This window comes from Medicago sativa, chromosome 6 (assembly GCF_051527215.1).
Source record: "Medicago sativa cultivar Bolivia chromosome 6, Bolivia_mono, whole genome shotgun sequence".
Taxonomy (NCBI): Eukaryota; Viridiplantae; Streptophyta; class Magnoliopsida; order Fabales; family Fabaceae; genus Medicago; species Medicago sativa.
The window spans coordinates 96,059,992-96,081,864 of record NC_140754.1 but is presented as its reverse complement, the minus strand read 5'-3'; the positions used below and the strand labels follow the sequence as shown (position 1 = coordinate 96,081,864).

At 32.5% G+C, this 21,873-nt stretch overlaps 4 protein-coding genes across 7 annotated transcripts in view; 3 read left to right on the top strand and 1 right to left on the bottom strand.

Annotated features, from left to right (window-relative positions):
* The window catches only part of LOC146918554 (protease-associated (PA) domain-containing protein), a 44,565-nt gene extending 34,067 nt beyond the window's left edge, over nucleotides 1-10,498 (bottom strand). The window contains exons 1-7 of one of the 2 annotated variants that reach the window (XM_085720198.1): nucleotides 9,939-10,498; nucleotides 8,482-8,997; nucleotides 6,081-6,148; nucleotides 5,875-5,956; nucleotides 5,435-5,527; nucleotides 5,233-5,351; nucleotides 4,861-4,929 (exon numbers count right to left, since the gene is read on the bottom strand). In XM_085720198.1, coding sequence (XP_085576324.1) covers nucleotides 5,456-5,527; nucleotides 5,875-5,956; nucleotides 6,081-6,148; nucleotides 8,482-8,931 — 672 coding nt within the window. In that variant the 5' untranslated portion in view covers nucleotides 8,932-8,997; nucleotides 9,939-10,498 and the 3' untranslated portion in view covers nucleotides 4,861-4,929; nucleotides 5,233-5,351; nucleotides 5,435-5,455. Of the gene's footprint in view, nucleotides 1-3,906; nucleotides 4,930-5,232; nucleotides 5,352-5,434; nucleotides 5,528-5,874; nucleotides 5,957-6,080; nucleotides 6,149-8,481; nucleotides 8,998-9,938 lie in introns of those variants that run through there. The other variant, XM_085720199.1, reaches the window with a different exon arrangement.
* On the top strand, nucleotides 2,372-4,755 carry LOC146918556 (uncharacterized). 3 transcript variants are annotated; one of them, XM_085720224.1, is made up of 4 exons: nucleotides 2,372-2,438; nucleotides 2,769-2,812; nucleotides 2,933-3,034; nucleotides 4,057-4,755. In XM_085720224.1, the coding sequence occupies exons 2-4, from the start codon at nucleotides 2,798-2,800 to the stop codon at nucleotides 4,297-4,299; spliced, it is 360 nt and encodes a 119-aa protein (XP_085576350.1). In that variant the 5' UTR covers nucleotides 2,372-2,438; nucleotides 2,769-2,797; the 3' UTR covers nucleotides 4,300-4,755. The 3 variants fall into 3 exon arrangements, with proteins under 3 accessions (XP_085576350.1, XP_085576348.1, XP_085576349.1); XM_085720222.1 differs by lacking the exon at nucleotides 4,057-4,755 and adding an exon at nucleotides 3,191-3,675 and having other exon boundaries at nucleotides 2,382-2,438; XM_085720223.1 differs by lacking the exon at nucleotides 4,057-4,755 and adding an exon at nucleotides 3,194-3,675 and having other exon boundaries at nucleotides 2,393-2,438.
* On the top strand, nucleotides 6,628-8,227 carry LOC146918555 (thermospermine synthase ACL5-like; the record flags this gene model as incomplete). Its single annotated transcript, XM_085720226.1, has 6 exons — nucleotides 6,628-6,747; nucleotides 7,174-7,218; nucleotides 7,300-7,388; nucleotides 7,468-7,628; nucleotides 7,738-7,894; nucleotides 8,000-8,227. Coding segments are annotated over 6 exons (612 nt in total), but the record flags the coding sequence as incomplete, so codon positions are not given.
* Nucleotides 10,499-15,380: 4,882 nt separating the features above from the next.
* Nucleotides 15,381-21,502, top strand: LOC146918553 (putative pectinesterase 53). Its single transcript, XM_085720191.1, has 5 exons — nucleotides 15,381-16,073; nucleotides 16,840-17,029; nucleotides 17,377-17,583; nucleotides 18,807-19,042; nucleotides 21,292-21,502. Exons 1-5 carry the CDS (start codon nucleotides 15,709-15,711, stop codon nucleotides 21,437-21,439), a joined length of 1,146 nt encoding a protein of 381 aa, XP_085576317.1. The 5' UTR covers nucleotides 15,381-15,708; the 3' UTR covers nucleotides 21,440-21,502.
* Nucleotides 21,503-21,873: the final 371 nt, after the last annotated feature.

Genomic DNA, 21,873 nt, shown 5'->3' with positions numbered 1-21,873 from the left:
TGGAACATCAAGTTGGGGTTAGGATGTGCCTGTGCTTGGCTGTCTGTTTTGTTGAAATGGTTCTGCTGTTATTTACATTTTTGTAGTTCAAGAATAGATTAGATGAAAATATATTGTAACATTCTCATATAAATATTGTAAAGAAAAGCAAGTTCTGTGGTGTGATCCACATACATAGTTAATAGGGGTGATTATGACTGTTTTCCTTATATTTGTAAAGAAAAGCAAGTTGGATGATTCTTACGTGAAGTTAATTTCTTTTGTTGAATTCATCATTTCAATACTATTTTCATAGGTGGACGGTTTCCATATTTCAGTGTCATTTCAGTATTTTTTACCATTCCCTTTGCTTTTGTTGTTAGTTGGAACATTTTTCTGGTGTTTTCTATACTGTGATGGCCAGGCTTATTAGCCATTGGCAGGCTTCTTAGGTGGATGGTTTTTCCCTTTGGTTATTGACTCGCTTTCTTTATTATTGTTCTGCAGTTTGCATCACACTAGGATGTTTACCAAAGAGTGATCAAATACTTAATTTGTCAAGAAACAAGATTAGCACCGACGGCCATGAAGAGAGGCTTCATATTCAAGGGGATTGGAGTAGTATCCGGCGAGCAAGAGCTCCTCCAAAAGTTCGTAATCTCATTTGGCGAATATGTCGTTGATGCATACCGACGCATACTGTCTGAACTCTGGAATCTTGGCATGTTGTGGATCTGAACGCTATTATGCAGTCACGGTTACAGTGTTTTGAATCAGTAGGTGAAGTATTGATGGATGTGTGCACTTGAGAAACAGAAGATGTGGTCAGCCGTGTTTTGTTGGTGGTTTGGGGATTTGGCAGAATCGTACTGACTGGATTTGGACTCAGCTGCACAGATAATATGTAAAAACAAAAATTGTTAAAAGCCAATTTGATGGATGATGATGATGTTATGTACCTTTGTATATAAGGCACTATGAGTAAATAATACTCTGGCTTTATATGCAAGTTTGAGGGAAAGGGAAAAGAAAACTTTGGGAAAATGGAAAGAGAAAATGGAAAGAATTGAGGATTTTGAAATGAGGGGGTGTTTGGGGGTTCATTTTTTATCATTCCCTACAAAATTTTTAAAAAGTGTGTAAGATTTCTTTTACATTCTAGTGCCAAGAACTGTCAACATCACAATCACGATCACACGTTGCTCACTTATCAATCAGTGTGATATTTAGAGCATGCATTTGAATTAAGCACTTATTGCATAAACTATTTTAAAGCATGTAATTAAGCCCTTGTTCATAAGTTATTTTTAACAGCTTATTGCTCAAAATAACCTATAGACATGTCATTAGGACTGTTGGAAAACAAAAATAAACAAACCATTACACTGAGCAGAATATAACTGAACTGATTGGTTCGATTCATCAAATGCCAATCACAATTCAATTCTTTTTGGGTTCGATTTTTTGATTTTTTTTAAACAAACTCAATAACAATAGCAGCAGTTTGGTATAGTTTGGTTCACAGAAAATTAGTTAGAAAAGTTACAGTGCAGCTATTTGTAAAAGTAGTTATAGTTTGGTTCAAAAAATAGAAAAAATGCACCAAAACTTTCATACCGGTTCGGTTCGGTTTAGAAAGTACCCTCAACAGTTCGGTTCAATTTTACTAAATTGTTGTAACGGTTCAGTTGTGTTTAGTTCATTTTTCTTCCTATACTAGATAAATAGTCTTTCCTGTCATTATATATTTTTATAAGTGCACATGTCTTTAAGTCCCAATAAGTATCGAAGACAACCCCTATTCATTTTTGAAGTACATGAAAACCATATAAAAATAAAGTTTCATTTTATCATGGATTTGTCAAGTGAAACTAACTACGTTGTGATTTTTACAGGTACTACAAATTAAGGAACTTGAATGAAAAAAGTGACATCTATAACTATGAAACTGTTTTATTGGAATTAATCACAGTTCTCCATGCAGTGATTAAAGGCAAGCTATCAAACACATAATGTTAACTCGTTAATTTATATACTATCGTCAACACCAGTTTGTGTTGAGTTAGAAATTCAAGTTGATCGCTTGTCAACTATATTGTTCAAATCCAGCAACATAAACACTGTTATCAGTCTTCATCCGAAGACTCAACACTACAAAAAACACAAGTCCTTTAATTTGGCCAATTCAGTTTGTTCAAACACAAGTTCTAAATTTACTACTGAATTCACATCAATATTCCCTTTGCTTTTGTTGTTAGTTGGAACATTTTTCTGGTGCATAAATAAATTTTGCCTCGAGTAATTAATATAATTGATTCAAAAAATCTGTAAATAAAAAAGAAAATTTGTCCTTCAAAAAAAAAAAAAAAATAGGGTCACTCGGTTATAAAAATCCCAAAATAACCAAACACGTTCACATTCCCTTCTCTGCGATTGCGATTTCATGATTACGATTGCAGGTAATTGTGTTTATTTTGATTTTCTTTTTCAATCAATCTATTATTGTGATCTTGTGTTAGGGTTCTCTGATTTTCACTATCTCTTATTTTGGGGTTAGGGTTTTAAAATTGCGTATTGATCCTGTTGGTGATTTATCAATACACAATTCGTTACAATTCTTGAACTGATTGCTCAAAATATTCATTCATTCAACATCTCTTAATTTGGGGTTAGGGTTTTAAACCTTATGCATGCATATTTTCTGGTGTAACCTAACTTGTGTAACTTGATTTTTTGCAAACAAAAATTCACAATTTAACTAATTATACTATTTTGTATTATATATGCAGCTTTTGATATCTCATAAGCGCAAGCAAAAATGACTTACTCCAAGGCAAGAAGTTTTTTCTGTAGCAAATGCTTTCTTTCTTTCTTTCTTTCTTTCTTTTGATCGTATCCTAGTTTCACAATTATTTTACTTTCTTTAATATTACTCTTTAAACCAAACCAACAGGATACCGCACTGGCATCGTATTATCGTATGCGTAAAGATTTGAAGGATCGTATGAAGGATCAGATTGATTTTCCCGTGTCTCTCGATAGACGTCTAGCTCAGGCAAGTTTATTATTATTATTATTATTATTATTATTATTATTATTATTATTATTATTATTATTATTATTATTATTATTATGTAATACTTTGATTCAAGTTTCACAATTTTAGTGCATATTTGAGTTCTTTAATTAATATTATTAATCTTTAAACCAGCAGAAGAGTCTGGGGGAGTCTATTCTTCGGCTCATTGATGAACGTCGTGCTGAAATAAAGGCTGAACGTCGTGCTGAAAGAGTGGCTGAAGTTCGACTGCATAGAGTTTCTGCTAGACCTCGAACCAAGACAACTGCTAAATCTCCAAAGCAGACACCCAAGACAACTGCTAAAGCTCCAGAGCAGACACCCGAGACAACTACTCAAGTTCCAAAGCAGGAGGGAAATATAGTGTTGGAGACTTGATTGATAATAAGTCCTGCTGTTGACTGTCTTGTGTATAATAACAATATGTTTAAGAATTTAGCTTGGTTCTTAGGATTTGGATTTTGTTATGGAGTGTCTAATGATCCTTTGATTGTATTGTTGCTATTTTACATTTAGGCTTCTCATGACACAAGTGTGTGACAACATGTACCATGCATGACAGAAATCAACGTGCAACTAATCAATCAAATTACAAACTATGAAAGATTTATTTATCACCCATCATATTTATTGTTGTGGAGATGTAAGTTATCATCAATGGAAAATATTGTATAAAAGTGAATTGATTTTCAAGTTAGTTGACTCGAAAGAACTAACGTCTGATGACTCTTGAGACTTCAAACTTCGTTTTGGAGCATGTTGATATTTGACCATTTTTACAGTGAATGGTTAGAAGCCATAGTCATTATGTTTAGACGGTCCATAGATCTGAAAAACGGGGAAAATTAAACTAAAGTGGAAGTTTTCATAATTTAAAAATTTAACAAGTTCAACAAAATATTTTCACCAAAAAATACTTGGACAACAAAAAAAGAGGAGTCATTCGTATTTTCTATTCATTCTATTTCATCTTATATTATTAATCTCTAAACCAGCAGGAGAGAGTGGGGGTGTGGATTCGTAATCTCATTGATAAACGTCGTGCTGAAATAAAGGCTGAACGTCGTGCTGAAAGAGCGGCTGAAGTTCGACTGCATAGAGTTTCTGCTAGACCTCGAACCAAGACAACTGCTAAATCTCCAAACCAGACACCCAAGACAACTGCTAAAGCTCCAGAGCAGACACCCGAGACAACTACTCAAGTTCCAAAGCAGGAGGGAAATATAGTGTTGGAGACTTGATTGATCATGAATGACTTGCTAACCAAGTAATTGAGCTCAAGTGGTTAATGAGCTCCCGTAGGATGAATTGTTCGGGAGAAACCGAGTTCGATTCCTGGTGGAAACAATTCTTAGCCATACTTTACGTTACCTCCCGTCCAAACTCTGGATTACTAGGGCCCTTTTCCCGTAGAAACCAGAGGGTTAACCCAAAAAAAATGATTTGCTTCTACCAAACAATGGCATGTAGTATTACAGAAATTAAATTATTGATATGTCTTTTACCTTTTCCAAAGGCTGATAATAATTAAAATTATTATCAGCTGCTGGAATTCCCATATGCTGTAGAAAAGGTGCATAATCTGATGCCCTACCTCCTAACCTTCCAAACTTTTAGATAAATGGTTTATGATAATGTATGTCACTGATAATCACTAATTTATTGAAATTAAAGAAGTAAACTGAATATTTCTTCTATGCAATGTTGATTTTAATCTTCTCTCAGTATCTTCCAAGCCCTACCTCAAGACATTTAATTGGACTTTCCAATATAAAAATGTGAACAAACTGTTATATACTTACCTGAGGAGAACTACTAGAACTAGTCCAAGAATCATAGATACTTTGTGATGAGTTATCTGGATCTTTGACCTACAAATAAAAAAAAATAAAAGAAGTGTTGGTGAGTGGTGACACATCAATGTATATTCTCCTATATGAAGCACGGACACTCCTCGGATTAGGCGTGTCCCGGTGTCGGACACGTGGCGTGTCCGACACCAACACGACACCGAGACTTGTAATTACACTGAATTATGTGATTTTTTCAAATTATTAGGTGTGTCGGCGTGTCGTGTCCGTGTTCGGTGTCAATGTCTGTGTGGTGTCCGATGTCTTACTGATTATGCACAGAAGTGCTAATTCAAGTAAATTTTCATTCAACTTTTGTCATACTTTCTAAGTTGCTTTTTTGATCAATTCTGTGGAGTAGCATTAGCATGGAACCCTGGTCCAACTACTGCCCTTGAAGCAGGAATTTCTCTATTCTCTTCTACACATTCTGTTGATCCTATCTGAAAAATATAATGAGTCAAATTTTGATGTGGCATAGATCTCTTGTGTGCAACAAATTATAATAAGGGACAAAGAAAATTACAAGGCCATATTCCTCAGCATCTCAATTGCATAAGATTATTGTTCTTCTAGGCTTCCACCCTCTTTTCTGAAGCTTCTCTAGTCTTTGAGCTACCTGAATTTTCATGTGACATGTCACTTTTTTTTCTTTTCTTTTTCTAGCTGGTTTTGCCATGGATTATCAAATGATTTAATTGTTATGATATGTTAATATAAAGATTTTTTATACGGTCTATCAATCATAGTCGTGAGATTATTAAAAATATTTGACTTTAATCATAACTAGGACTATTAGAAAAAAACCAAAAACTAAACCACACTGCTTCGAAAAAACTGAACTTTGACCGAAAGTTCATCGAAAAATCACGTACAAGATGACTTTTCATCGATTTAATGTGTAAAGTGCATCAAAATTATACTCATAGACTAAACCATGTGCACAAAGTACAAAACAATTGTTACCTCAAGTAGTGCTGCAGTGCCACTATTAGGATCAACTGCTCCAAATGTCCATGCATCCCTATGGTTGCCTAAGATGACAAATCTACAAACAGTTGCAGAAGTTACTAAATAAAAGTTTCCAACAAAACAAGACTGAAATTTTCTATAGTTCTCAATTTTGGGCTGCATCACATATCATTGCTGTTAAAATATGAACTCTTCCATACCTGTCAGGCTCTTCTGCTCCTTCAATCACACCAATAACATTTTGAATTGTTGCTATAACTTGCTGCCCCTGAAAACCAATGTCCAAAATTACTTCAACTTGTTTTAAGAACTTATTTATTATAGGAGTTTTATGTAGTATAGCATAAAACATAGAGGGAAGTATTTGACAGAAAAGAAGTAGCTTATGGTGTTTGACAGGACAAAAAGTAGCTTATGACATACCGATACTTAAGCTATTTTCAGCTTATTTCAGGAACTTCCTTAGAACAGTTCATATAAACAACTTACAAATTATATCAGAACACTTTAACAATGGAAACAGTGGCGGAACTGGGGGGTGGCAAGGGGGAGCCACCGCCACCCCATTATATCTGTGAAATTACAATTATACCCTTGCTTAATAATAATATTTTCCAATTCAATTTCATTTGGTTGGCCATTTTCTCTCTCATGAAGTGAAACAGAGAACGTGTTTTCTTCTTCTCCCAACCAACAAAGCATCGCCGGTCCACTTCCAGACAACCACACCACACCGCCGCGGTCTAACCACCGCGACCACTCACATCCTTCTCCATCCATCACCGGCACATCCTCCTCCATCTTCTGTGTTGTTTAAAGAGCTATCTCCATCTCTCTCCACAAACCCTAATTCTTGTAAATTGTAAGGTAATGTGAAATTGAATGTATTTTCCTTCAAATATGATTATTCTCTGATGATTACATGTTTTTGATTGATTATTTTCCTTAATAGTTTGAAAAAGTATAGTTTTTTTTTTGTTGATGTTATTTAAGTTAACTGTTAGTTGTGATAATTTGTTCTATAATTTTTGTTGGTTTTAATCAATTTTAGTTACCTCTGATTGTTTAATTTATGGTTTTTTCAAGTGTTGGTTTACTTTGAGTTCAATTATCTCTCTGATTTTTGCTTTTTAGCTATTGTTCAAGTGTTTTTGAATACAGATTTCATTCTCTGGAATTTGGGTTGTGGTGTTCAAATTTGTGAAGAATTGTTAATTTTTTCCTTCCAGATTCTGTTAAAATAGATTTTGGAATTGTGGGTATGAATCTAAAACATGTTTAATTCCTTTGCAGGCATTAGTACTTGATGGGAAGCTTCAGAGTGCAGAACCAGATGAGGTATGTTAACTTTGATATTTATTTTTTTCTTTTCAATTTCAAGTGGTTAAAATTTAATGTATTAATGTTTGATGGAAGCAGGAGGTGGTTGAGTTTTGCAAATCATACTTAGTTGTAAACAAGGAAGCGTTTCATGACTCGAGACTTGAAGTCGTCATCAATGATGCGAGGTCACTTACTAAGATTAATTTGATATTACAGCTATAATGATTATGATCATTTCTAAAATTTATACTTTTGATGTTACAGGGCTGAACTAGAAGGCAAAGAAGAGAGGTATGATGTAATAGTTGGTGATTTAGCTGATCCAATAGAAGGAGGTCCTTGCTATAAACTTTACACCAAAGACTTCTATGAACTCTCTCTCAAGCCAAAACTGAAGAAAGGTGGAATATTTGTGACACAGGTAGGTGGTGGAAGATATACTTGTGTCACTAATATGTATGATTAAAAACATGATAAGGTGAAAGAAACAGAATTCAAAATGTAATATTGTTGTTATTATTCTTATGCGGGCAGGGCCTGCTGGAATATTCAGCCACACACAAGTTTTCTCATGTATTTACAACACCTTGAGACAAGTATTTGTTATTAACATGTTTTCTTCATGTTTGCAGATGTGGTGCCTTATTCAGCTCATATCCCATCTTATGCTGATATTTGGGGATGGGTCCTGGTAAGTTTATATATTATTTATTGATGATAAAATTTCATTTTAATACAAGTTCTTATGACCAAGTCTAAGTATTCTATGTTTTTTTTTCTCCTTGGCCTATAACAGGCTTCAGATTCTCCATTGGACCTTAGTGCTGAAGAATTAGATATCAGAATGAGACAGAGGATTGTTGAAGAGAATAGATATCTTGATGGAAAAACATGTGTTGGAAAGCGTAAAGTGCGTCTTTAGATATGTAGTTTAAATTTTGAATGATCGGTTTTTGGTTTATTTTGAATGATTTATATATTATATTTTAGTTTATTTTGATGGCGGGATGACGGCCACCCCAAACATTTTTGTCTGGCTCCGCCACTGAATGGAAACAGCTGATACATAGACACTTAGGCCTATTTGTATAATCAATTTAATTAAACTCTAATTACATAAGCGCTAGTTATTTTCATAAGCGCTCGCTTATATATAAACTCTAATGGCATAAGCACTTCAACTTTAACTAAAGAAATAACTGATACATAAACACTTACATGATAAACATTATTCAATAAGAAATTAATTAAGCTGATACATAAACACATATATGATACCATGTAACTGAGATTGAGAATTCCTGGTCCCGGTCCAACCCTATAAGTAGGTGCATCTTTACTTCCCTGCCAATCATCATCAGCAACAGGACCACCAATTGATCTAATTATCTTTTCACCATCTTCACCTGACAATGAAGGTATCAAAGGAACATCTCCTCCTTTCTCCACTTCATCCATTGATAGTCTCTCACACTCACCACCACTAGCCCAACCAGGTGTTGTAGGATCTCCAACTCTACTACAAACACCCCCAATTTGAACACCACTTGGTGGCAACCATTTTTCATCAGGGAACCACTTTGCTTCATCAGAACCACCATAGTCCTTTTTATCTGAGTATATCACCACTCCAATAGCACCTTCATCATATGCATTCTTCACAATGTCTCCTCTATAGACTTTTCCATACTTTGCCAATACAACTGTGTTTGAAACATTGATTCCCATTTCTGAGTTTCAAATAGTCCTCCACCCTTCCATAGTTCACATAAACCACAGAACCAATGGCGGTACCTAATCCACAAGGTCTTAGTTCAGAACAAAGTTCAAATTTCATCAAGGACAGTTGTAAAATGATCATCAATGACACTTTGATTAATAATAGAGTTAATTGACAATTTAGTCTTTGAAATTGCATGCATCGGTCGAAATGATCCCTAAATTTTGCGAAATGGCATATACATCCTTAAAATTGTAAAATGACTATAAAAATAGTCCCTCTATTAACTTTTACGGTTAGAGACTATGACGTGACACATTATCCGAATATGTGTCATCTTCATGTTGGTCTCACATCATGGCCATCTCACTAGAGACTAATTTGTCTTTGAAATTTATTTCACTCACGGAATTGCTTAAATGTAAACAACCATTTTGGTCCATGACGGTCTGAGACGCAGTCAACATAGTCCCTGGATGTATTGAAATTACAAAAACATCCCTAGCGTCACTTTAGTTTGTAATTTATAGATTGAATTGACATAAAAAAAACACATTTCACGACTAAATTAACTAACTAAAGACATACTCAAGAACCAAAAAGACTAACAATAGATATAGTACATTTTGCAATTTCGACACTTTCGGAGACTATAGTTACAACACCTCACATGTCCAGGGACCAAAATGGTTGTCTAATATTTTGCTAGCAATTACTAATTAGTCTATGCACAATTGCAATAACTTCCAAATTTGTTCGTGAGATGATCTAAATTTTATAGGCAAATTAACATGCAATGTGACATATCCAATTAACATGTTAAATCACAGCCTCTAACCATATAAGTTAATAGGAGGACCAATTTGAATGACAATTTACGATTTCAAGGATGTATTTGCCAATTTCCAAAAATGAAGGACTATTTTGATTAATGCTTACAATTTCGACGATAAATTTTCTTATTACTCTTCTCTCAAATTTTAAATAAAAAAAAAAAAAAAGAAAATGGCAGTACCTGACTTGGCATATGCATGGAATGTTGGGACAACCTCATCTATCACATCAGCATAAGGACCACCTTCATAGCTTTCTTGTCTTAGATTGAAGCTAAAAGAAGGTTCTGTTGATGAGGTTGTCAATCAACACCAAGGAACGTGAAAAAGGGGATGCAAGGGAAACATCATAGGATGTTACATGAGTTGGTATGTTACATGAAGTGAGTACTGAGACAACATAAGCTGCAGCTTCATTGTTGGCTTCAGAACCTGCTATGTGGGGCCTATGAGTGAGAATTTTAAGGTTGTTGGATATTGAGACATTATCTGATAGAGAATTGGATATAAAGAGAGAATGATATATAATAGCTAGATTTCTTGGTTGGAGTAACAAGAAGTAACAAGTAAGGATGTGGCTATGGCTAATAAGGCAATGATGATTGTTTTAATCATGGCATATGCTAATTAAAACTTTGATGGATATATAATGTTCTTTTTGCTTATTTGATATTTTGAAGTGTTTAAGGTTGGACAAGTTTCTTGGTTTCTATGGTTTGCCGTAAGAATGAGATAGAGAAAGATGATGTGACTGGTTTTATTTATTTTCATTTCTCTGTGTTTAAATAATTTTGATTTGAGGTTGTGCCGAAGTATATATTTCTCGACATAAGAATATGCCTAATGTCCGAAGAATACAATGCTATGCTCTCTGAATATGAGTCATGACAATATGCAACTATAGCAATTTTTGAACTGGCATCTTCCTCTTCAATTTGTATTGGTTTTAAATATCTGCATTAAATATTTTGACACGTTGATGTTATGATTGTCCACTAATCAAGTTTCTATGATGTTTTTCTTTTTATAATAAATAAATAATAAAAACCAACAAAAAAGAAGTGTACATATTTTGACCATTGAAAGAAAATGAGGAGAGTTTTATAATTTGATAAAATGTTGAGCCGTTAGTTAAGGGTGAAGAATCTTTAGTGAAAATTTAAAACATAGGAAAATATACGGGCCATCCTTTTCCATTGCATGCATAGGCATTTGGTGCTTTGTATATGTATACGTTGAAGGTGGACTACTCGACTTATAGTTAATCTCGTGGTCTATTTGTCTGTATTTGTGTGAAAATATATATGGATAAGAAACTCATTCCAAAGTTTATTGTGTGCGCTTTATGTTTTGTTCTTAATCTTGAATGTGAAGGATTAGCGTGTTTTATTTGTAGAAAATATGACCACAAGGTTGAAATTTGTCCGGACAACAAGCTTTTTGTCGCGAATAATTAAGAGACGAATAGAGTTCTAATTTACGATCTTGTGAGAGTTTAAGAAGACAAAGTTTGCAATAAGTGATGCAAATTTATAGACGAATTAGATTTCGCAAGTGCAACAACCGGTAAATACGAATTTTATGATGAAGATTCCTTTAGTTCATGAGAAAACGAACTAGGAAGATATTCCATCAAACTTTAGTCCCTGAATGTTGGTCAAATGGCACAGGCGAAAGCAATTGAATTGAATGGTGCATCTCAACTGAAGTTTGAGGAGAAAAGAAACCGTGAAGATATGAAGGGAAAAAACATAAGGTAAATCCAAATCACTTTGCTGATATTAATGAGTTTATTATAGATAAAGATTTCAGCAGTGATGGTTTGCATGTTACATACAAAATTCCATTAGACGAGGGGCCCGCATCAAAGTTTAGTGGGCACGCATCATCTATTTTATAGTTGTTTTGATACATTTAATCTCTCCAACACACTACTTAAAAAAAAAACTTAACAATACTTGACAAAAAAAAAAAAAAACTTAACAAATATGTTTCAAATAACTTTGTATACATCATTATATTTTGATTTGTAAAAGAAAATCTTTATATTTTGATAAAATTAATTTATTTCAATACAATCTATTAAGTGTGTGTTTGGTACCGAGTTTACAGCCCCAAAAGCACGGTGGGCGTGATTATCAAAGCATTCCTACCGTGATTTTATGAAGCTCCAAAGTGGAGCTTTTGGGCCACCGTGATTTCCTACCGTGGTTTTGAAAAAAGTGAAGCCCTTCCAAACACACGCTAAATGTGATCCGCAAAAAATTACTATAGAAACATATAGTGCTTTTATAACCACAATACCCAAAAAATTTACTCTTAGTGAAGATAAGGGTACCTATTTTTTTGGTAGATAGACGAAATGGTAAAGCCATCATAAAATCACACACACAAGTGGAGGTGTCGGGGTTCGAACCTTGGTCATGACGTTCAGTGAAGATAAGAGTACCTATTTTTTTGGTAGATAGACGAAATGGTAAAGCCATCATAAAATCACACACACAAGTGGAGGTGTTGGGGTTTTATGGTAGATAGACGAAATGGTAAAGCCATCATAAAATCACACACACAAGTGGAGGTGTCGGGGTTCGAACCTTGGTCATGACGTTCAACCTAACAATTTTGACATTTTGCCAGTTGAGCTAGGACTTGTGGACGATAAGAGTACCTATTTAACTCGATGCTATAGCTACTAGGCGAAACACCTACCATTATATTCTTATATTTTTTTCCCTAAAAAAATAAAATTATATTCTTAGATTTTAATGTCACATGATTAGGAATTTATCAACATTTATAAATTACTATTAAATTCTGTATGTAGCGGGAGCTCCAAGAACAAGACAAAGGGCATTATTATTAGCCTAGTGGCTAGAATTCATCTTATAAGGTGAATAAGTGGGGTGTCCGGAGTTCGAACCCCGGCCCCTACATATAATAATGCATTGTCCTACCAACTGAGTTATGCTCACGGGATAAAAACAAAAGACATTATTATTAACCATTCCTTGCAACATGTACAATTGAAACACATGAAGCTCTTCTCACTTAAAATTGTACAACCATTGATTCATTCATCATTCACCAATGATTTTGGATTTGATATGATCTTAGAGCAAATCTATGTGCTCATTCATTCACTTCACGGATTCTTTTTGTTTTTAACTAAACAATTCACGGATCATTTTTATTAGCTTGTCTTTTGGGGAGGCTAATTAATGCTTTTAGTTGAATTTTCTTTACAAAAGCTTGTGGTTAGAATTTGTGTCCTTTTTTTTTTTTTTGTGAAGAAAGAATTTGTGTCTTTTGAATGCTGCTATCACGCATCAACATTATGTGATGTAAGTACTTTAGTATTTTCTTAGTATCCTTCCAAGAATGAAAGTTACTTTAGAATTTTCTTTCCCACCTATTTTATTTACCATATTTTTCTCATTTAGTTTTGACGTACAATAAAAATTTACAATATCAATAAATTACGCTTTTAATTATATGATGATTTTTTTTTTGAAATAATTATATGATGATTTTAAATGGTTAAGAATGTAAATATTTTTCCTCTAGAAAAAATGTAAATATTTTTAACGAGTATATATTACTTGGTCACAACTTTAAATGGAAAACATTTGAACACACGTACAAATGAAAAAAATAATAATTTAGACACATGATTTATTATCATTCAATTCTTTTCTTTTAATTTTTTTTTCCAATTTATATGTGCGCCTAAATATTTTTCATTTGAGGTTTATGATCAAGTAAGACTTGCTCATTTTTAATACCAATCAAGTTATACTAATTAAATTTATTTTAGATATAATTTTGAATTCATATTACATACTTTGTTATAAAGAGAAATAAAATAAAAACTATAAGAACGACTATGCACCACCATAGACCATATGCCAAGGTATACATCAAACTAATTGGAATTTATAATTGAGAATTATTGTAAACAAATATTACAAGTGATCAATCAAATAACAATAAAAGCTAAACAACAAAAAGATTATAATTCTAATTACATTAATGTGTGGTTCCAAATTTAGGACAGTCATGATTCAGAGTAGGTGTTATCAAACCGAAAGTTAGCTTCAAATTATATATCTTCACATTAAATGTTATCTATACACTTTACCTTATGGGAAGTCCATGATGAACCACTCTGCAATCCACTATTCATAAAATGATCCACTAATATAGAAACCTTCCATTATATAATTATCTTCTGACAATCATAATATATTTTTAATTTTTTTTATATACACTGAATTTATATGATGAAGTAGGACGGTTGTTATTTTTTTTAAATGAACATTTCATCATAGACTCTCATGTTTTTAATTTAGCACTCTTAAATTATATATCTTTTATCGTCCTAATGAGGAAGTTAGAAGAAGTTGATTTAGTTGGTAATGAGTTAGTTAGTTAGCTCATACTCAATAAAGGTAAAGATTCAACTTTTATTTTCAGTGTGAAAATATCGTTGGTCGATTAATTTATAAATATATTAAGATCTTGACGTCTCTAACCTTAATGAACCTTCACGATCCAACTCACCTAAATTTTAATTTATCAAAAAGTTAATGAGTAAAATTAAAGATGATACAAGAGGCTAAATCCACTTAGAGCAAAAGTAGTCAAAGATTGTGTCACTCTATATCAAAGATCCCGAGTAATTTTAAGTCACATTCACTCGACGAATTAGTCTATGTAGCCGTATTTACACTTATTTTTTAATCTAATTGGACAGTTATAGAAACTACAATTGTATTCGTTTGTTTATGCACCATAGAGCAATATGGCCAACTGGTTTCCAAATTAGTACATTGTAACAATACTATTAAATGGGACCATAACCTACCCCATTCCATTATCTTAACTCACCTAAATTTTAATTTATCAAAAAGTTAATGAGTAAAATTAAAGATGATACAAGAGGTTAAATCCACTTAGAGCAAAAGTAGTCAAAGATTGTGTCACTCTATATCAAAGATCCCGACTAATTTTAAGTCACATTCACTCGACGAATTAGTCTATGTAACCGTATTTACACTTATTTTTTAATCTAATTGGACAGTTATAGAAACTACAATTGTATTCGTTTGTTTATGCACCATAGAGCAATATGGCCAACTGGTTTCCAAATTAGTATATTGTAACAATACTATTAAATGGGACCATAACCTACCCCATTCCATTATCTTAATTTGAATAGTATTTTCATCATAACACAAAAATAGGAAGTTTCCAAATAACAATAACAAATAAAAATAAATGGACAAATAGAGAAACGTTGCATAAAGTCATAAACTTTTTTTTTTTTTTTCATGTCCAACACCGTATTTTTATACAATTTAGATATGATGATGCTTTTTTCCTTACTCTTTATTTTTTTGTCACATCAACAATTATAAATAAATATATTTTTATACGGTATAAAAATATACGACAGGCACAATAAAACTTTATCGAATCCCTATAATATAGACCAAATACGGTATAAAAATATAACGTTAATTTTTTTATTTTTTTTTATGCTCGAATAACATAAGTCGGCCAAATATTTGTACAAGACAATGTTTTGTTTTTATATACAGAAAAAGTTCAACCTATACTGTCTTGTGGTCTAGATTGTCTCTTCTACATGGATGACACTACAACTACCCGTGACATACTTCTGTCATTGCTTCCCTTTTCCACCAAAAATAAGTACCATAACATTATTAAGGATAATGTAACCTACATTGATTAATCTGTCGAGTCAGATAGGACCGTAATATACGACCAAATATTTTGTTTAGAGTTCTAATCTTGTTGCAATTCATTAACTGAATTCGAAATCAAGACCTATGATTACGCGCACTATGGTAACATAACTAGTATATATAAATCAAACCAAAACATACCATTCTCCATCATTTCTTCATTTTCATAATCTTCTCTCTAAGAATGTCAAACATGCATTACATTTTCAGCATGTTGTTATTTCTTCTTCTTGTACAAAATCTCACCACAATACATTGTCATACAAAAGGAATTCGACCGATACGTTCTACTCGAAACGGTTTATCGACCAACAATACAACAAGAGCAGACTTAGCAGAACAACAATTCATGAAATGGGTGAGTTTTGTTGGTAATCTTAAACATACTGTTTACAAGGCTGCAAAAAATAAGCTCTTTGCTTCTTATACTTTGCACGTTGATAAGAATCCTTCTTTTGGAGATTTTGATACAATTCAAGATGCCATTGATTCTCTTCCTTCCATTAATCTTGTTAGAGTTGTCATCAAGGTTCATGCAGGGGTTTACACGTGAGTAGTACTACTTCATCTCATTTTCCTTTTGTTTGTAGTGTGGTTGTGTCCAAAGTTTTTAATTTGCGGTCACGTCGGAATTCTTAATATTGTGAAAAATTGTGATCAAATAAGTGTTGTAAGGTAGAAGACATATTGTTTGGAAGAATCTGAATTCGAATTCTAACTGAAACAATCCCTTAGTCAAACTTTATTTACATCTCGGATGAGCTTTGGATTAAATTGAAACTGCGAAAAGACATCAAAAACATTGATGTCAGACCAAATTGAGTAGCCAACATTTTTGAATAATTTGATGTTTGTTTTTGTCAGAGATGAACTTTGGTGTTTGTCTGCATTTGGTATTGTGTTATGTTTTTTAGTTTTAACATACAATTTTGTTGGAAAGATATTACATAGACAACTTTTGTTTCTTTTTGTGTTTTTTCCTTGTGAGTTTCTATCTTTACAATTCTCAAATTATTAGTCTTTGACTGAAGAAGATTTAGTTTTTTTTTTTTATACCCTTATTGGTGCAGAGTCCTCAATGGTATGACTCTGGGATAATCTTGTAAACTGAATTGTAGTATTTAAACACTTATAATATGTATTCCTAAGCTTGAATAATATAAAATCAATGTTGCCTCGATGTAGTCAGAGACTGACACAATTGACCGAACTCCATAATCAAATCTCGTGTATTCTCTGTTTGTATTTTTCGTATCGATTTTTCTTTTGAGCCAAGATTTCTCTTCTAATAGTTTGTGTGTGTTTTTATGTCTAGGGAGAAAGTTAACATTCCTCCTTTAAAATCCTTCATAACCATAGAAGGAGATGGTGCAGATACAACAATTGTTCAATGGGGTGACACTGCTGCAACACCTGGTCCAAGAGGGAATCCATTGGGAACATATGGTTCAGCAACTTTTGCAGTTAATTCACCTTATTTCATTGCTAAGAACATCACATTCAAAGTATGTAAACAAAAAACTACTTTCTATTTTTCTACATTAACATAGTTTTTTTTAATTGGCTAAATTTATTCTCGTATATAGAAAAAAACAACCGACATCGTATATATGCGGAAAACCTTCAAGTCAAAATAAGGGCTAATTATTGCTAGCAATAATGGTTATTACTTATTATTGCTAGAACAAGTCGAAATAGCAGCATAAATTTAGAGATAGGAAAACGTGAAATCAGTCTCTAATTATGTCACTCCTTGCTAGAGACGTCAAATTTAAGGGCTAATTTTATTTTTTCCATTGGTAATTTTCATCGTTATTTCAACTTTTTCCTGTAAAATTTTGTGAATGTGTAGAATACTTTTCCTCTTCCTGCACCCGGAGCAATTGGAAAACAAGCAGTGGCATTTAGAATTTCAGCAGACACAGCATCATTCTTAGGGTGTAAATTTTTGGGAGCACAAGATACACTTTATGATCATATTGGTAGACATTACTATAAAGATTGTTACATTGAAGGTTCGGTTGATTTCATATTTGGCAATGCTCTCTCTCTATTTGAGGTTAGTTTTTCTGTCCATCATTTAATACATGTAATGTAGAATCATAGGGTTTTTTTTGGTATAAAGAATCATTTAGGTTTTTTCGGCCACATAAGTAACAATGCAACATAACCTAATCTGGACCCCTTGCAAGATGAAAGGACTCGCAACATATATGTATAAATTTTTTTAATGATCAAAAATTAACCCCAAATCCAATTTAAAGGGCACTTTTTTTCATCAAAATCCCTTCATCATGTACATTGAGTTAGGTGGATATTAACCATTAACTATTCATATTCACCCCTAAAAAAAACTATTCATATTCACCTCTAATATAAGACTCTTTTGAGAATTTTTCTTGTTCTTATTGGACCAGTTTCAAATTTTTTATTGCAGTAGTTTTTTATTTACCAACATATTCCTAATTATATTATAATGGAAACATAAAGTAATTATTACTTAAAAGATAAATTTGTAAAATAATATCAATCATCAACAAAAACAATTATGAAACAAATTTAGGATGAGGTGACGGTGTCTCAGTTTAAGGTAGGAATGACTTTAGGGTCAACCAACAAAGTATTTATAAAGTGATTTACAATTACATCTCTTTAGGGACACTAACCAGACTCTAATCCAAATTCTCCAAATCCAATACCTGTTACTAGACCAAATCTTGAAGCTAATTATCAACAAATTTAATACAATAAATTTCTTAATCTTTCATGATTTAGGCAATAGAGTCCTATATTTAAGATCGAGTGTAGTAATAATTTGATGGAAAATGTTAACCGATGCCCCCGGGGCACTGGTTAAAGATGCTAAAAGAAGAAATTCTAAGTTAAAAAAGATACTTTTTAAATTTTTAATGCATTGATTACACAACTATCAATGCAAATATTACTATATTTGCTTCCTTAACCAGTGCCCCGGGCACTGGTTAACATGACCCTAATTTGATTAGTTGTCTACTAAACAAAGAAATGATCTGAATTCAATGAAGTACTGTTGAAAAGAACATAGTTTTTTTTTTTAAAAAAAAGGTAAACTACTTTACCGAAATTGATACCAAAAAAAATCGAACTTTAAGACTTTAAGGAGGAGCAGACTCCAAGGTCTCAAGTTGGGAGAGCATAGTTTGTTACATAAAAGTTGTTGATTGATTAGATTATTTTGTTACATAAGAGTTGTTGATCATTGATTAGATTATAATTAATAATGTATGTGACACTTTTAAATAGGGATGTCACGTGCATGCAATAGCAAGAAATACAGGAGCACTAACAGCACAAGGAAGGAGCAGTATGTTACAAGACACAGGTTTCTCATTTGTAAACTGTAAGGTCACGGGGTCAGGAGCACTATACCTTGGAAGAGCTTGGGGTCCTTTTTCACGAGTTGTCTTTGCTTATACATATATGGACAATATCATCATTCCTAAAGGATGGTATAATTGGGGTGATCCTAACCGTGAAATGTATGTATCTTCATATTTCCTCTCTATATTATCACTTTCTTTTATCAATTCAATGTGACACATTAACATAGTATATAGACACACACATGGCAACACATTACAAGTGACGGATCCAGAAATATTGACTTGTAGGGACAAGATTTTATATGAAAGATATTTATAGAAAATTTTAGCAATGCAAAAATGATATAACAATAACATTATTATCATTGAGCAAAATATAACTGGAAGAGTAGTGGGGACAGTTGCCCCCAATCTACTCTACCTAGATCCGTGCCTGACTAGTATATAAATATGTTTTCTTGTCTTTTTTCTAGTACATAGATAACAATTCACACTTGAAACTTAGGGAAATAAATCATAGAGGAAGTGTTTTTTTTTTCTTTCATAACCTTATGGTTCTCAGGTGAAACGATTATGATAATTTGAAGTTCGGTCGATAATAAGAAAAGTTTAGCTAAAAATTGTTTCAATCAATATTTAAAATCGGGTTCTCCTAAATGATTTTTTTATATGTAAATGTTTGCGATTGGTTTGTTAGACGAGAGTATGTTAGTAGCAGAGATTTAGCCATGGACCTCTCATATATCACTGCATCGTTGTCTCAACCGAAACTATTAGACTACTCTAATTTGCCTTATACCGAAATTCATAAATCACTTGAGTTCAAGCACTATAGATTTTTTTTTTTTTTGGGTAAATATGGTTTCATATTAATTGTTTAGGAGAGTGTATGTGAACTTATTTTAACTAGGTGAAAGATTTTCAATTAATAAAATAAATTTTTGTTTCATAATTGATAAAAAAACTACGTATTTTTTTTTTTGGTTACTATTGTTGATAGAGAGGTTAAACAAAAAAGTGTTTAAAAAAAAATTAAAACATAGAAACTAATTTCCAACTTATGATAATATTTGTTTGTTATTAAATGCTTGTGGAAAATCTTATCCAAAAGATAGCACTTGTATGGTGCAAATCTACCTGTTATGCTATATACACCCTCCAATATTTATTTTATTTTGAAATAAGTAATAAACAACTTATAGGAACTCTTTGTTGGTACCACTATTGAGGGAAAAGGATAAAGTAAATTCTAAATACAGAGAATGTTCTGGCCAGCAAATAACTACTAAATACACATAATGTTTTGGCCACTAAACTTGATGCCAGTATTTGCTGGTACAGTAGAAACTCTTTGAATTAATACTCGGTAAATTAATAAACTCTTTAAAATAATAAATTTTTCCGGTCCCGACTTGGGCCAATGTAAAAAATTGAAAAACTCGATAAAATAATAAGATAATAATTTTTCGGGAGATCCCTTTATAATTTTCGGTCCCAAGAAAATCATAAATTAATAATTCATAGAAACTGAAAAAAATAATATTAAGAATACATTGAACACATTTGTTCCTCTTGTTTACATTTACTGTACTTCAAAAGTCATTATTGATTTCCAATGCATATGAACACAGTAGTTACTAATTTGCGTTGAGTCCCAAGGTTCGCTGCAATGTAATTCTAAGAGGCATAGACTAATTTGCCTTTTTGTTTGGTATGTAGAGTATAATTACTTAAAAACTCTTTAAATTAATAATTATTAATTTATCGATAAATTAATAACTCTCTAAATTAATAAATTTCTCCGGTCCTGACATTATTAATTTATAGAGTTTTAACTGTATATAGATAAGATAAGGACATAGCACTATGAGCATATAGTGTCTGAAAAATGTGTCAGCCACTAATCCCATGGCTTCATATATTGCACTTATATAAAATGTTGCCCTTACCACAATGTGATCACAATATGGTGGTGCATTATCAAAAGAATACTGATATAAACATATAATGAATAAACGATCACGAAGTTCGATCAATTATGCATATGTCGACTGCAGAGCAACGGCAAATCTCTAGTATTATTGTTTCAAGTTTAGGATTTACGATGCACAATTTGCATTTAAATACATGTGTCACACCTAACATGAAGCTCGTAAAGTGTCAATTAAGCAATAAGAGTTTGACTTTGTAAACTCAATATACAAAACGGTTATAAAACGATCATTAATGTCAATATAATTAAAAGTTATTTTCTTATGTGTTATTTCATTATTTGATATTCATCTATATATAAAATGTTGCATGCCCATCGTAACCAAAAAAATGTTGCATGCCCATTAGTAGGTTTAAATATATTTATTCTTATGTGTTTTGTATTTTATTATGTACACTACCACCACTATCAGGACTGTGTTCTATGGACAATACAAATGCACAGGACCTGGAGCAAGTTTTGCAGGGAGAGTATCATGGTCAAGAGAACTTACTGATGAAGAAGCTAGACCTTTTCTTTCACTTACCTTTATTGATGGGACTGAATGGATCGATTTTTAGTTTAATCATACACATTGATTGTTTATTAATTTTTCATAATATAGTTTATTTTCTTGGTGGAAATTTTTTTATGTGTAAATTATATATTACAAATTTATTATTTGATAATGGGAAATTAGTCACTTTAGTCCCTGAATGGGGAACGATTCGTCAATTTAGTCCCTGAATGCAGATAATATGCAAAACAGTCCCTGCATGGTCAATTTCAGGGACTAAAGTGACTAACGAAGTCTACATTCATGGACTAAATTGACTAACGGAGTCTGCATTCAGGGACTAAATTGACTAACAAAGTCTACATTCAGGGACTATTTTGCAATTTATCTGCATTCAGGGACTAAATTGACGAATCGTTCCCCATTCAGGGACTAAAGTGACTAATTCCCCATTGATAATTGATAGTGCCTTTATGAGAATTACAACCGGGCCTTTTT

Coding starts and splice junctions, on each gene's coding strand:
- LOC146918556 (XM_085720222.1), top strand. Junction 3,035..3,190: donor TCGATAGACGTCTAGCTCAG/GCAAGTTTATTA, acceptor TCTTTAAACCAG/CAGAAGAGTCTGGGGGAGTC.
- LOC146918553 (XM_085720191.1), top strand. CDS start 15,709: ATGTCAAACATGCATTACATTTTCAGCATGTTGTTATTTCTTCTTCTT. Junction 16,074..16,839: donor GTTCATGCAGGGGTTTACAC/GTGAGTAGTACT, acceptor TTTTATGTCTAG/GGAGAAAGTTAACATTCCTC. Junction 17,030..17,376: donor CTAAGAACATCACATTCAAA/GTATGTAAACAA, acceptor GTGAATGTGTAG/AATACTTTTCCTCTTCCTGC.